This window comes from Electrophorus electricus, chromosome 18 (assembly GCF_013358815.1).
Source record: "Electrophorus electricus isolate fEleEle1 chromosome 18, fEleEle1.pri, whole genome shotgun sequence".
In the NCBI taxonomy this organism is placed as follows: domain Eukaryota; kingdom Metazoa; phylum Chordata; class Actinopteri; order Gymnotiformes; family Gymnotidae; genus Electrophorus; species Electrophorus electricus.
Genome location: NC_049552.1, coordinates 6,761,094 through 6,777,299, shown reverse-complemented (window position 1 = coordinate 6,777,299; position 16,206 = coordinate 6,761,094). Strand labels below are relative to the sequence as shown.

General features: G+C 38.8%; 1 protein-coding gene across 1 annotated transcript; it reads left to right on the top strand.

Moving 5' to 3' along the window:
• Positions 1-10,751: 10,751 nt before the first annotated feature.
• On the top strand, positions 10,752-13,269 carry trh (thyrotropin-releasing hormone). Its single transcript, XM_027021159.2, has 3 exons — positions 10,752-10,904; positions 11,122-11,310; positions 11,875-13,269. The coding sequence occupies exons 2-3, from the start codon at positions 11,139-11,141 to the stop codon at positions 12,444-12,446; spliced, it is 744 nt and encodes a 247-aa protein (XP_026876960.2). The 5' UTR covers positions 10,752-10,904; positions 11,122-11,138; the 3' UTR covers positions 12,447-13,269.
• The last annotated feature ends 2,937 nt before the right edge of the window (positions 13,270-16,206 follow it).

Here is a 16,206-nt window from a genome sequence, read left to right as displayed (position 1 = left end):
CACTTCTATGTGGGTCTATTTCGCATGTACCTGTTCCCTATTCCCAAGTCACGGGGCGTAGTGTCACGGCCCCCTCCTCCCCATGTCCATGTGATGTCTTGTTGGTGTTTGTGTGTCTTTCCTCATCGCCACTGTGAAGCAGGTCGAGAATGCCATCATGTTAATCACATTTTAGAGCTTTGCAATCAAATATATCATGGCTTTAATTTTAACTTAGAAATACTTGACGTTATGCTCCAGCAGCGTGCAAATGCCCACATGCTCCCACTGATATGAGGAGGAGAGTTTTGATAGTTCCTGGAAAAATAATGCTCTTGCATGGTTGAAGTCTGTCATTGGTTAGTGTGTCAATAAAAATGTTGATCAAGACAGTTCTGTTACTACATGTGGAAGTGCTATTTGCTGTTGCATGGTGATGGTATTAAGTTTTTGTACGGACTAAGAAGTGTGTAAGAAAAAAGCTATTTCATTCGAATTTCCTACAAGACCATCACTGACATGATCAACTGGGTCCTTCTTAACTACAACTTGTTTGTTCTCTAGGTTTCTATTATATAAACATTACTGGTGGTCATTGTGCTGAAGTTTCTCATGAAAAAGCATATATTGGCTTTATTGAAGAATGTGCTATTATAGTTTATCAATAGGCCAAAGTCTAATAAGTCAAAGAGAAGTCTATCCTTACTGAGTGCTTGGATTCACAACACTAAAAAACTGAAAAAAAAATCACATATTTTCACATTTGCAAATAAAAAATGCACAGCTATTACAGACAAATGCTTTCCTGTGTGATGTGATGGGATTTAATAGCCTGATGAGCCTGGAATTTCAATCCCACTTCTGAATTTCATCCCACTTCATCCTGAGGCTACCACCTTTTGTGGAGACAGGATGGAACCAATCAGATTCCATTCCATTCAAAGCCAGTCTGAGGCTCCATATGTTCAGAAATCCTTGCAGAACAGCAATCAAAGCAGCCTCACTGGATTGTTTTTGAACTCCACCCTTACCTGAAACCTCTGGCCCAAAAGCTCCAAAGAGAAGCCAGCACCAGATGGACACTACTCCGTGCCACATTTTTTGTTTTAGTTCTAAGGTCTCTTCTCCCAGCAGAGTCACTGAGCCGCCTGTCATCAACCACTGTTGGTGTATGCTGTGAATGATGACACAGGGTTACTAAGACCATGACATCACCTCTTGACCTGCCATGCAATGCCATCCTAACCACGCCTTGCACCTGTCACTCATATATTGCCGCAGTGACCTCTCTCAGAGAGGTGTTAGGAAGAGTAAAAAGGAAACAGTGCTTGTTTGTGCACTTGTGTGTGACCAGCCTGTCAGTCATGCCTGGGTGTTTGGGTTTGTACTGTCCACTGTGTTCCAAGTAAACGTGAAGAGTGTGGAGTGTCTGGTGGATGCACACAAACTTTCCGCAAACTCTCCATAGAAAGAAAATGCAAACGATACATGCTTGCTTCAAACCGATCTCTCTTCTCCCTATTTGCTTAACATTTTATGAGTATGCGATCATTTTGGAGTATGTGATCACAGCCATGATTGCCATGAATCTATATTCATGCAGACAATCGTCAGCATATTACCAGTGAGCCTAAAAAATACTGAATGATTTTCACAGCAGTAAAAACAATTCTGGCTGGAGACTCAGCTTATCTCTGCAGGAGACAGTAACTCTGATCAGTGTCAAATCAAGAAAAGAGATTTTAAAAACAGAATGGCCTGAGATACCTTGGCCAAAAGGAGGGGAGTTTCATCCTCTAATTACAACTCAGCCATTCATGCCTTAGCCTAGTAGTCCCTAGATGGACATAATTATCTCTCATTTATTTAAACAAATTTACATATTTATATATGCATAAACATACACTGAAATGCATAAACATATCACTGAAACCAGAATTCTTTAGTGACTAGATGGAAGTCAGAATAACACTGGACTTCTCAAGCATTTTTTCTCTTATTTCACCAACAAATTTATGTACCTAAATAGCTTATCATAAAATTTAAAAAATCTTTTTTAAAAAGTTGCAAAAAATTATTTAGGGATTCTGACTAACAGGAAATTAGCAACTGTACACTCATAGCACACTACAAAATGTCTCCATAAACTCATACTGAAGTTGATTTACTCAACAAATTGTTATTGTTGCATTGCTATTAATCCTGACAAATCCAAGCTGTTATGAGATTAATAACATCTCCAATCAGTATAGATTCACTTTGGAATTAAGGAGCACTGGATGTTATCAGGTTCATTTTTTTAGCTTCTGCCAATCACACAAAAAATCAAAACAGCATTTTGATAAGTTGGATTATGTACTTATGATTATACTATTTTAATTTTATATGTGTGTGGCTGTGTTACTTAAAAAATAGACCCCTTGATTCAATAATTACAACACTATAACATGACGAAGTAATTGAGCATTTCCAAATTATTATATTCATAACTTTAGATACCAGTCTTAAGTAGATAGAATCCATAATCCATTATGTGAAGTATATGAAGTCTGCTGAAGGTGAAGTAAAGGTTGAAGAATAAGTGAGAGGTTAATTGAGCACAAGCTCAGTAGAGAGCTGCATGTGGAGATCTACTACCTAAAGTGGCTTCCCATGGTGTGAACAACACCTGCCCCATGCAAAGGATCACTGGATGAATTTCTTTATAAAGGAACTTCTACCTCCTCATCACCAATGGTTCACTAACTTTCTTCCATTTAAAAGACACTTTGGGCTTTTTATCTATGTCTAAAACATTATGTTAGTGAAGGGATTCTACTATTATCTTGATAATTTTCTATAAAGTAATGGCAGATGCTCAAATTATTAACTGGTGATATAGAGTTAAAAAGCCAGTATGATTTATGAGTCTAGGTTTTGGTGTTCAAAGTCAAATTCCTCTCTGGTAAAAGGTGGTGTTAATGGTGTTATAAAATTACTATAAAATATATCTGTAGTAACAGTTCAATATTTCAACACAATTTCCCCTGCTACAAATGAAAACGCACCACTGTGAGCGATTGCCTGACATTTCAATGTGTGATTGGTGCATAAACCTAGCCATTAACCTACAACTGCAGGTCTCCCCAACAGTGCATTTTAATGTACATGCCAACTACAGTTTTCTAATCAACAAACTATGTCTAATCATTTATAGACTTGGCCTTGTTTTAAAAGCCAAACTTCCAAACTAGAACAATAGATTTTGTGCATTTTTTATATAAAGGTCTTGGCTGAGATCCTCAGTGTGTTGTCAGTAAAACCTGGGAAGAGGATGAAAGGTGAGAAATCCAAGTGTAACAATTCACTAATCACTGTAATCTGATCACTGAGTGCACCACTGAAAGTCAGCAGATCCTGCACAAAAGCTGAATGGACAAACTGACTGGGTCTGTGTGTGTGTATATGTGTGTGTGTGTGTGTGTGTGTGTGTGTGTGTGTGTGTGTGTGTGTGTGTGTGTGTGTGTGTGTGTGTGTGTGTCATGCTACTAAGACATATTCATGCTGCTCAAAGAAACCATTCCAGTGCATGGACAAGCCTGAACTCCTGGTTTCTACACAGTCCAAAATTCAGGAAGGCAGAGGACAAGAATAGCAAGTCAAGTTGGATTAAATATGCAGTAAATGGGGCAATGATTGCTTTGATGTGTAAAAAACTGGTTCAAGTGTAAGTTCATTATACAGCTTTCTAATGTTACAGAGGACCATATCCGCACAGCAGGCACAGTTTTCTGTGTTCTGCTTAAGAAAGGGGAGTGTGAGGGTTTGAGGCTCATCGTTACTGTCAGCTTGATGAGAGTATATTTAATCTGTGCTCGTTCTCCAAAATACAAACTTGCCTGCTAATTGTTATTATTATATATCACCCTGCGACCCTGCGTCACTCTGTGACGCTGAATCAAGGGTGGTTTTAATAACACACTACAGAGCATTATACAAAAGATGCACAGTACTTTAGTGTAGTTTACTGGCATCCCAGGTTACCCCAGCATACTCTGCAACAGTTGTGCAACCACTGTCGGACAGCGTGTCACCAGTGCAGTAAAGAGAATCTAAATATACAGAAATGTATACTCTATATACTTAGCTCTGAACTATGACATTTACTCCCAGTTAATCTCAAGCATTGTAACAGATTTTTCCTCTTTACTGGTTAAAAAATCAATCATGAGCGTCTTTTATAGAATATCACTCTACTTTCTTAAAAGCTATATAGAAATTCTGCAAACCTTCACAAATGAACAATTTAATTCAAAATTATGCACATGAAACTTGAATCATTAATATTTGAATAACAGGGGAGTTCATTTTTAATTAAATTAAATTTGAATTAAATTTCAATTTGAAAATTGAATTCATTTGTTGTGAATGTAATTAGTTATCCTTAATAAAGCACAGATTTTATATATTTTAAAATAGTTGGGAGTGATTTCAGTTTCTTTTTTTTTTTCTTCAAATTTTACATTTCAAGTGATCCAAGTGCCAAAAATGTCTTCCAAGTCAAAAATAATCTTTTAAGCCAATTTTCAGACTTTCAGATTCAGTTTCAAAATGGAAATAAATACAAAAGTGAAGAGTTCAGTTTCTCGGAAAAACAAGAGACTGATATAACTGAATTCAGTTCTAGCCAGAGTCACAAAGACCCCACAAGGTACAGCAGGCAGTCTAGTAGATGGAAAGCTGGTAACTCTATTCTAATTTTATAACCACTGGTTGTACTTGAAAGCAGCACTATGTGTTTGGGGAACTGGCAGCCTCTCTAATGGAAATATGTACATGCTACGTGTTGTTGTTTACATCCATTAAAGACGCATAAGTCAATGTTTCCCTTTTGCTTACTATTTCAAGTAAACTATGAAATATGTAGAGCATAAAAAAAAATTTCTTAAAAAAATTTTTTTTTAGTAATTGCATCAGCACATGCAAACTACAGGCCAATCTGAAACATTTAATTTATTTCCAAGATCCTAGAAAAAGATGAAATCTTTCAGTCAGCATAAATTGAGACATTTCAGATGTTAGTTATGGTGTCCCACAAGGATACGTTTTAGGGCCTCTACTTTTCTATTTATATATGCTACCTCAAGGTGACATTATATATAAACACTGTACTAGTTTCAGCTACTATGCTGATGATGCTCAGCTATGTGTTAGCCAAACCAGAGGACTTATATCAGCTTAGTGTTATTGAGGAATGTGTAAAGGACATCAGGCACTGGATGTTGAGAAACTTTCTCTGACTTAATCCCAATAAAACAGAAGTGCTTCTATTAGGTCTACAGAGAGATAGGACCTCGCTCTCTAAAGTTACTTAATGAACCTTCATGGTCGGTGGATTTTATCACAGATTTTCTTCAACTGTTAAAGATCTTGGAGTGATTATGGATCCCAGTCTCTTGGTTGAAGCTCATGTAAATAATATGTCTAGGACCGCCTTTCTCCATGTCAGGAACAGTGCAAAGATTAGGAACATGCTTTCCTCCTATGATGCAGAAAAGCTAGTCCATGCATTTATCCCTTCAAGATTGAACTACTGATGTCTTACTATCTGGCTGTACCACTAAGTGTATAAACAAGATCCAGCTAGTTCAAAATGCAGCAGCTAGAGTTCTTACTAGAACTAGAAAGTCTGATCACATTACATCTATCTTAGCTACATTATACTGGCTCCCAGTAAAATTTTGTATTGATTATAAAATACTTCTAATGACCTACAAAGCAATAAATGGTCTTTGCACATTATAGTTCCTTAATTTACACACCTTCATATCTGGACATGACTCATAATCTATTCTTTTTCTGCTGAGGTACACCTCCTCCTCGTGTCATGCTGTTACTGAGCCTCAACCTGCTTCAGCTGCCCTGGCTCCTCCCACTACCCAACCGATGCCCCCCCTGCTGTAGACCACAACCCCTCCACCCCAGCCAACTACTTCTCCATTGCCCTAGACAGACGTTCTCATGGAACATGGGTTTCGGACACAAACACACCATCAAAAACAGACTAGGACTTCAAGAAAACTGAAATAGATATTCATTGCTTATTTCTTTACCTCAGACTGGTCAACTATATTAAACCTCCTTGCAGTTAATGATATTAACCTAGCTAGCTAATATTGAAGAACGTCTAACTATTGGCTGATGAACTCATGGGAACTCATTACAAAGAACCATTGAACAGCAAAAACACTAGACTGTTCCACAGAAGCAAACTGTTATGCACCAAAGTTGTTTACAGGCCTATAATTTCACTATCAAGAAGATGCATTTTGTAGTAGACAACACTACTACAATACTATCATCATAATCACACCATGCTGTATTCATGGGTGGGAAGGGAAGATAGATTCAAAGAGTAAAAATACTGTTCCAGTGTTGTGTTCACCTACTTAACCATTAGAGGTGTTGTTTCTTGAATCTTGACTAATGCACCCTTAAATCTGTTAAAGTGTTCATCTTTGTCAAACCTTCTCACGTTAACTATCAACGTATCTCACTTTCACTATCGAACTCTCATTCACCATCAAACTCTCTCACATTCACTATTAAACTCTCACACACTGACTGTCAAACTCTCTCACATTCACTGTCAAACTCTTTCTCATACACTATCAAAAATGCCAACGATAGTGAGCATAAGAGAGTATGATGGTTCATGTAAGAGGTTTGATAATGAGTGTGAGAGAGTATGATGGTGACTGTAAGTGGTTTGATAGTGTGTGTGTGTGTGAGATAATAGCCTAAGCAGCTTCTCATATCTACCAACGCTATTCAGGTAACCAATACTTTGAACCAGACCTTTTTTGAGCCTGTACGTGTGATGTTATTGCATAAAGACATCTGACATCTGACAAAACTCTTGACAAATCCAACCTGATAGCTCTGACTTTGGAATGAATATTTCATGCTATCCAGGGTGACTTGCAGAAGCAAGATATTTAGCAGATGTTTTCCTTCTGGACTCAGTAATACAACTTCCGATTTTGACAAACAAATCCTACATAGTGCTGCTTTCATTTTTTTTGTTGTTGTTGTTATTTATGTTGACATAACAGCTGCTGTTTACTGCTGATATTTATGCCATCTAAGTTGTAACCACCATTTTCAATATGTCAACACAGAATTAGCCATTTAAAGTTGGTTAAACTGAGATCCAGTAACGTAGCACTCAGGATATTTGTCCAGCAGGGGTGGTAGTACGATAATCCAATGGAGATAAATAGATTGTGTTTTTCTAGCACTTTTGTTAGGGTACAAAAGAAATGTGACTGTACAGATGAATGGACACCAGTGGGTATCCAAAGCCACTACTAATGCTATGACAGTGTCATGAGAGGTGAAGGCTGCTCCTACGCTGGCAGGGTAGCCAGGGATATGCAAGCTTATGTGAATAGTCCATCAGCAAAAATCCATCAGCCACAATGTCCATCAGCTACAGTGTCCATCAGCCACAATGTCCATCAGCCACAATGTCCATCAGCTACAGTGTCCATCAGCCACAATGTCCATCAGCTACAATGTTCATCAGCCATAATGTTCACCAGCCTGAATGTCCATCAGATACAGTGTCCATCAGCCACAATGTCCATCAGCTACAGTGTCCATCAGCCACAATGTCCATCAGCTACAATGTTCATCAGCCATAATGTTCACCAGCCTGAATGTCCATCAGATACAGTGTCCATCAGCCACAATGTCCATCAGCTACAGTGTTTATCAGCCACAATGTCCATCAGCTACAGTGTCCATCATCCACAGTGTCTATCAGCTACAGTGTTTATCAGCCACAATGTCCATCAGCTACAGTGTCCATCATCCACAGTGTCCATCAGCTACAGTGTTTATCAGCCACAATGTTCATCAGCCACAGTGCCCATCACCTACAGTGTCCATCAGATACAGTTTCCATTGACTACTATTTCCATCAGCTACAATGTCCATCAGCTACAGTATCGATTAAACCTGAATGTTAGAAGAACAAAAGGCTGGATTTAGACTTTCGGCTGAAGGGATGCACTCTAGGTTACAGCGATTGATGAGGATTGTGAAAGACTGTGTGTTTCCGTTCAAACACCCCCCACTCTCACATCTTCGGTGCCAGGTTCACCATCAATAGATAGTTGCAATCAGTATGTTCCCTGCACTTCCTAGAAAAATAGGAAGGGGGAACACATCTCAGCAGGCTTAAGTTTCCACTGGGACAAACCAACCCTGACTCCAGATTCGAAATGTGAGGCTCCAGATGATTCAACAGGTTGGCCAAAGCAAAAAGGTAACAGAATGAACGGAAATATGCAGTGGCTTATTTCATGCAGAGTGGTTTGTGAGTGGTTTTCATTTTAACTAAAAAATCAATGCTAAAAAAATCAGAGTTGGAAACTAGAACAAACAGAAATACAGATAATGGAAATGACAAAAGAACAATGGTATGTCTAGAGTTTACCCAGCTAGGGATATGTAGGGCTGGGTGGGTCAGCGGAACAGAAAGGCAGAGTACTGCTGATCTTAGACTGGATTATGACACTGAATGTACTAACTGAATGCACACTTAATCACAATGCGTTCATACATTCTATGTGTTACGTATTACACTGTGCTCATACATTCTCTGGGCATTTGTCATCTGTTCCTATAGAAAGAACTTTTTTTTTTGGTTTGTTTTTTATGAGCACACCTTCATATAACAATCGTGTCCCTTCTTTGTGGTGTCATAGGTTTCATAGGTATAAAGTGTAAATAGATGAAAAGCAGATGCATATAGATGTAGATGTAGGTATGAAAATACCAATATACACTGCCTCAAAGATATATCAGTCTTATTCTTTCTCAAGTAAACACAAACACATAGGCAGAACTGATGAAGAGAGAAGCAGAAAAGGATATCAGTAATGATATACGCTGCTTGTTCTTGGTCAGACTAAACAAATATATAAACAAAGAACAAAACAAACTGCTCATTATAGGCCACAGTACATCTAAATCCTGCTAGAAATATGAGCTGGCTCTTTGTACTGTAAAGTCTTAGATGCATAATTAATAGGTGTGTGTGTGTGTGTGTGTGTGTGTGTGTGGGTGTGTGTGTGTGTGTGTGTGTGTGTTCACGCTTTCCTGGAAGCATTGGCTGACACATGGCCTTTTAGGTCAAATATCTTATCTTCTAATTGTGCTTACCACTATAAATGTTTCTTTGTGCATGTGTATGTGTGCATGTGTATGTGTGTGTGTGTATGTGTGTGTGTGTGGGGGGGGGGCTGGATGTTTATGAGTGTGTGGGCATGTGTGCACTCTCATGTGTCTGTGTATTCATACATAGCGATAGCTCCTTAAACACATATCATGTTTGCCCTCCAAATAAAAAAGAATGGTAAAAAGATATAATGACTGATGTAGATTGAATAGTACATTTTTTTCTTACCCATTATAAATATCACAAATATCTCATCACAAATAAGTAACGCATTTTTATACTGTGGGTAGTCACAAACAAACAAACAAAAAAACAACAACAACAACAAAAAAAAACACCCAGACTCAATAGTTCCAATAGTAGTGGACCACGTAACATGAAGGGCAGCAATAATAAACAATGAATTTAATGGTAACTCCAATTTTACATTTGAAATGGTTCGTTTGTTTACGTTTACATTTGTATTTATGTAAGGGCTTCTCATGCCCCCTCATATATTCCCTTGCTAATGCTATTACTGACAGTGTTTTACAACATAACCCTAGTCTTTCTCTCTTTTTTTTATTTCTTTCTATATTTCAAATGGCAATGTGATTGTTACTGACAGTTTGAAATATTGGACGTGACAGCGCATTTAGAGAAATGATTTATTCCATTATGCGGTCTTTCCCTTGCCGCCGTTTTCCAATCTGTGGCCGACTGTACAAGGGTTTTGAAGTGACTGAGCACGTATAATGAATGAACTCATTGGCTTTGAGGAAAATGAGCAGAACATTATTTGCTTTTCAGAATAAGGTTTGGTGACTTGTCAATCTCAAAGCCATTACGCGCAAATGAGTTTATTGAGATAATTTGATGGCCCCTTTAATAGAGCATATTTAAACACCACATAACCAAAGATCCCCGTTTGATTTGACACGTAACACGTAGATATATTATGTCGAAGGTGCATTCAGATAATTCCCCCGAGGTTCTGTCCTTCTCACTTTCATTTAAAATCAGTCAATACCTCTTCTACTTGCGCGCGCTTTCCTCGGTGGGCTACGTCATTAGATTCTCCCTCCACGCACTTTTTTTTATATTCAGAGCGGACCTATTCTTAACCACCTTGAATACCTGATATTTTAAATGAACACTTCATGTCTTACCACGCCATGTCGAAAATATAAAGAAATATATTAACCCGTGGACGTATCTCTTGCATTCATTATGATCCTTAATGCGCATTGAAAATTTTTCAGAAAGTTATCCGTGATGCATCGTACTCTAGATTCATAACTCTGTCGCTCACTCACAAAGTGTAGCTGACTTTCTGACGAATCTATCAATTTTATGAATGAATCCTTACTCTTTGCCTGAGAGCCGGCGCACATAGAATTTATGGGCCTGCCGGGAAGCATAACACCCTCCTCAGGTTAGAGCGCGCAATGCACACGGTTCCTGATGATGAATCGGTGACATCAAAGAGACGAAGCTCCCATTAAAATGATGCTAGTGTGGACGGTCTGACGGGGGTGGATGCGTCTATATAAGTCGAACTTTAAAGGCACACACAAATAATCTCTGCCTTTAGGGTCAGCAACGATCAGAAGTGGAGCAGAGAAACAGAGAAAGGAAGAGAGGAAAAAACTTTTCTTCTGATATAATTCCGCCGCACAGGTTTCGCGCAGAAAAAGGACACTATTCACATACAGCAGAGGTAACGGAAGGATGCAAGTTACTAACTGTAAGCGCGTAGTTTGTGCACATTGCTACTGTTTTTTAAAGTGTGCACAATACGAAGCATAACAGTTGCTCAGGGAAAGGCGCAAATAATATGCACGAGCCAGAATCAAGTATTATGCCTTCCTGTATTTGTTCGTGTACCTTTTGACTGTGCCCCTCTACTTTATGACTGTGTTTCCTATTTTGCGCAGAGCCAGCTGAAGTTGACATGAAGGCAGCGTGTCTCATCATCCTCGCCTGTCTGACGGGGTGCAGCCTAATTGTGATCGAGTGCCAGAATGTTCCAGGAGGTGACCCCGGTCTGGAAGAAATCTTACGGCGCGCCGAGAGCCTACTCATCCGATCTATCCTCAGAGAAAAAGAAGAGGAGGGCACAAACGGTGAGGCTTTCGTTTTTACCTGTACTTTAGAATAGGATCCAGGCGCAAAAGCGTAAACTCTTTGAACGTCTCCAGGTAATCTGTCGTTTTGACATTTATTACCCGATTTATACACCTTGATTCTAAATCGTACTACTAGCCGGGCTACAACGGACTTAGCTGTCCAAAATGATATTAAGGCCGGGGAAATGCCTATCTTTAGAGACGCAAAAAGTTGGATTCTTCTTTAATGACTGCCTTTCTTTATAGTCGACACGATTGCATATCACACATTAGCCTTTTAATTTTCATAAAATGTAATCCAACGGATTAAAAAGGTTTTTTTTTCTTTTTTGAAAATTCCATGTCAGGACAATCAGAAAGTAACTGTGTCGTGAAATGCTGATTCTAAAGTAACTGCGTTGTGAAATGTATGGAAACCTAACACGTATAAATATGGAACTGCGAAGTTGATCGGCACCACCGATCAACGGCGCAAAAGCGCATACCTGTAGTTAGCTATAGTCTTCTCATACAATACGATTTTACTGCGTTAATGGCGAATATTTTGGGGTTTCCCTCCAGATTCTTTTCCGCCTCTGGCAGAACGACTAGACGAACGTCAGCACCCTGGCAAACGACAGCATCCCGGCAAACGCGAGGAGGACAGTTATGAAGATTACACAGATTTCCAAAAAAGGCAGCATCCAGGAAAGCGCGAGGAAGAAGCGGACTCATCCATTGAGTTACAGACAAGACAACATCCTGGCAAGCGCTTTTCCCTGGAACAGATAACAGAATACCCTGCCTCGCAAAATTCCATTTTAAGCGAGCTATCCAAGAGACAGCATCCAGGAAAGCGATATCTGACGTACAACAAACGCCAGCATCCCGGTAGGCGAGACGTGGACGACCTAAGTGTCGTAGACTTATTGGAACTGGACAAACGGCAACATCCCGGGAAACGATTTTGGGACGCCATGGGTTTAGATATGTCGACAAGTGGCCCGTGTGATGTTCTGGCTTCCCCTAGCTGCAGTAAAGCCAGTCTCCTACTCGGGCTTCTAGACAACGTGAAAGAAACTCGCGTTGAGGAGAAGAGACAACATCCCGGCAAGCGGATGGCTGTAGAAGAACATGTAACAGAGCTGGAATAGTTTAGGTGCCAGTCAATGAGTGCATTGTGATTATAATTTAAACGTATGAGTTACAAAAATAATAAAGGTTGTTTTTTCACATTACCTTCACGAGACGCATGAGATATATCATAGTTTAGTAATTCTACCGCAGCATTTATTAGAGAAAGTCAGTTCTTGTTTTGCATAAAGATACGTATCATAAATAGCCTACTTGTCATGTTTTTATTATATAAAGTAACTTAGTATTGTCGTCCAGATGCTTTTTTTCATTCGTAGGATATCCAGTTCCCAAATCAGAATTTCCTAAATGGAGCTAGAACTAATTAGGCAGTTAAAACTAATTAGGCTAAAGTTTTTTTTAGCCAAGTGCATGCAAATTAGGCTACGCAGGTCCATACAGTTTGTTTGGCTTTTCTAATCGCTGTTGATGGGCTCTGTTTGTTTGTGATGTTCTACTAATTCAGAATGAATGGGAAAGGCGATTTATTGTACATACTTAACTTTACCCTTGTCGGTTACACTTTCTATCATGAGTAGAACTGATTTTCGTTCTAAAAATGCGCAGGTCTCGTACTGAACTCCGCGAATATCTCGTGTAGCCAATATACAGAATGCACCATTCTCCGCTTTTCCCAGTTGAGGTGTTTGTGTTAGATATATGTAACCTATGTAAAATTCGAGTGAATATTCCCTTGCAAAACGGATCACCGAATTATTTTTCTACAGTATACTTGCATGAGTTGGATAACTTGTCAATCTGTAAAATATTTTGGTTCTCTGTACAGCATATATTTAAATTACAATTATGTTGTACAATAAAATGCTTTCGATGCTATCGACACTACAGGACAAACTTTGTGTGTATGGGGGGGCCCGTTTTTGTGACACAGGGGAGGTCACAGTCAGATAAATTTCTCACGGTCTTTACGAGGCAATTAGGAGAAGTGGTTGCGCTTCGTTCATTGATTCAAGTCAGTAATGAGACAGATTCCGTGCCAGCTACACTTTTAACTCAGTTTCATGCCCCGCATCAAGAAAAAGCAACAGCTCGTTCACTCTTTTGCCTTTTTATCATTGATCAGTTATATGTGGCCTCCTACGTGGTTACTTAGTTTTCACCTTATAGGCTTAACCCAGAGCCAGATAATCAAACACATAATTACCGTCATTGCTTAAGTAATCTCCAGAGTACCCCCACAGCCTTCTAATCTGCGCGCAGACGTTTTTGTCTGGTGGTCGTGTCTGAGATGAGAGGCTCTCACAGGCACGATGGCTTTAGCTAACTCAATAAATCAGAAGTATGCATATGTGAAGACAGATAATTATCTTAGATCCACAGGTTCCACTATCAGAACTACACAGAGTCACTGATTCTGCAGTCCGTAGGTGGAAACCGGCCGAGACTTTGAGTCCAGTTTAATACTTCCTAATTGCTTCGCTGCACTTCCCAAGACTCGTTTTCCAAGAATGTTCACAAGTTTACAGAAATGTCAATATTCGTGTTTTGGGGTTGTGCAAATAGGGCTACAGTGCACTGGAAATGGAACTTAAGATTTGAATTAGTATCTGTCACCGTTGATCAAACACATTTACTACTTAATATTTGCTGGCTGATCACAGGTCTGCAATTACTGAAACAGGTCTTACATTCCCAAACCACATTACTCTGAAGCCAAAAATATTCTGCAACTTAACGTTTTCCTTGAAACACTATGATGCAATGCCAATACAATGGCACGTTTCAAATGCAAGGTAACAACCCAGTCAGTACCATAGTTTAATCTTGGCTTTGTCAAGTTGGTCAATATTTAAAGAAAGACACTATTAATAAAAAATATTTGGAAATTTAATTTTTGTTTTCAATTATCCACAGTGCGAAACAATGTATTTTTTCAAATATAAATAAAATTGATTGGAAATAATTTATACTGATCTAATGGATGTTACAGTATGATATCCTTCCCTTTAGCAATGTAAACAGTTTTGATCTATAGTAATCAGTGGAAAGCATGATTTCACTACATTAAGTTTCGGCTCAAATGATGCAATTTAATTAAAGGATGACTTACTTAAAATTTTACATCAGTATATTACAGTCAAAGTCTGTTTTTCTTTTGAGTAAAACTATGATACATAGGAAAGCCTTTATAAAAGTGATCATCTATAGCATCTTATGTGTATTTTTATACATAACTTTGTCCTCAAATATATATACGCATGTTACTTTCAGATAGGGTCAAGGTGCAGTTCAGGGTGCTAATGGTTTTGCTTTTTTCTTTAAGGGGATGTGTGAGAGTGAAAGGGTGAAGATGTATAAGGAGGAACACGAAAGACTCCAGAGGTGTGTGGAAGTGAAGTGTGCTTCCTATCACTCGTCAGTCTAGCACCTGTTCTACCTCTACCTCAATGAGGCCAAGGTACAGAAACCAGCTAATGGCCTGAGAGATGGTGTGTTTGAAGGAGCAGGAATTGACTCCAGAGCCACATTCACATGAAGAACCAACATATCCGTCGCTGGGAGGACGTATACTGCATGATCTGTTTTAATAGCTGTAGAACACAAGTGCGTGGAGGTTTACTTTGCTAGATTTTATTAAAACTGAATAGAAAGAGAAATGTTTGTTCTGGTACTAACCTGTGCTAAATTTTGTGTAGATTTTGTACAGACATGACTGTTAATAATGGGTGTTGACTCAGCAAGGGCAATATGTTTTGTAAAAGAATGGTCAGCCCACCCATATATAATAGCTGGATGAAATATATGAGTCACAAACATTTAATTTACAGTCACCTGTGCTTTGGCAGACATAGTTCAAAGTGACATTAACTAAAAGTCATACTAACACTTAACGATATCATGCCTTTGAAAATCAGGAACATTATATGTAGCCTGGAAATTTAAGGCATAGCAATTGAATGGGGTTCTGTGAGGATGGAGAGATACAACAAAGCAGAACATGGTTAGACAGATGAATGTCATCAGTATGAGGTTCAGCCAGTGTGCTTCAGGTCTACGGTTCTTTAATCTTTACTCTTGCTTTGATAGTTCAGATTCCTATAGAATAGGATAATAGAGGGATGAGAAGGATTAAAAAGGAGTAAAGACAGATGGATTTATGGGGTGTGTGTGTGTGTGTGTGTGTGTGTGTGTGTGTGTGTGTGTGTGTGTGTGTGTGTGTGTTCGTGTTCTTGTTCCAATATCAACTTGGAATGAATTTGCCCTGCACAATAATCCCTAGCAGTGTGAATAAGTTTCCAGTCAAGGACTGTTTCTGCTCCCACCCTGATTCACACCAAGGAAATGAGGGACCTGTCAAGGCTGTACTTAAAGCAATATAAATGATAATCTGAGCAGCACCATTATATATATGCAAGTTCTCTGTCAGAGGTTAAAAGGGTTTTCAATCAGCGGTAGCATAAAGTTTATCCCATTTGAAACAATACTATCTATGGTGCAAAGCCCATAAATTGCATTCATTCCACCACTTGGACTTTCATGGAAAATAATCACTATATCTCACTTGAATTGCTTTAGACTGTAGGTTATGCTATGCTGTATGTTACGTAACAAAATCAGATAAAAGGATATGAAGAACAAACTAGGCCTGTCAAAGTTAAATATCTTTGTACTCCAGTAGCCTTCTGTTGGGGCATGACTCAAATATTTTTTTCCTGACGCAGTAACACAACTGCATTTTATGGATTAGATGGTTTGAAGGCAACTTGTAACCTAATTAGGTAAATCATGAAAATTAAAAGCTATAAATGCAATAAAATG

What these genes read in the sequence shown, in the direction of transcription:
- trh (XM_027021159.2), top strand. Translation starts at nt 11,139, where the DNA reads ATGAAGGCAGCGTGTCTCATCATCCTCGCCTGTCTGACGGGGTGCAGC. An exon ending in AGAAGAGGAGGGCACAAACG is followed by an intron (nt 11,311 to 11,874) that starts GTGAGGCTTTCG and finishes GTTTCCCTCCAG; the next exon opens with ATTCTTTTCCGCCTCTGGCA.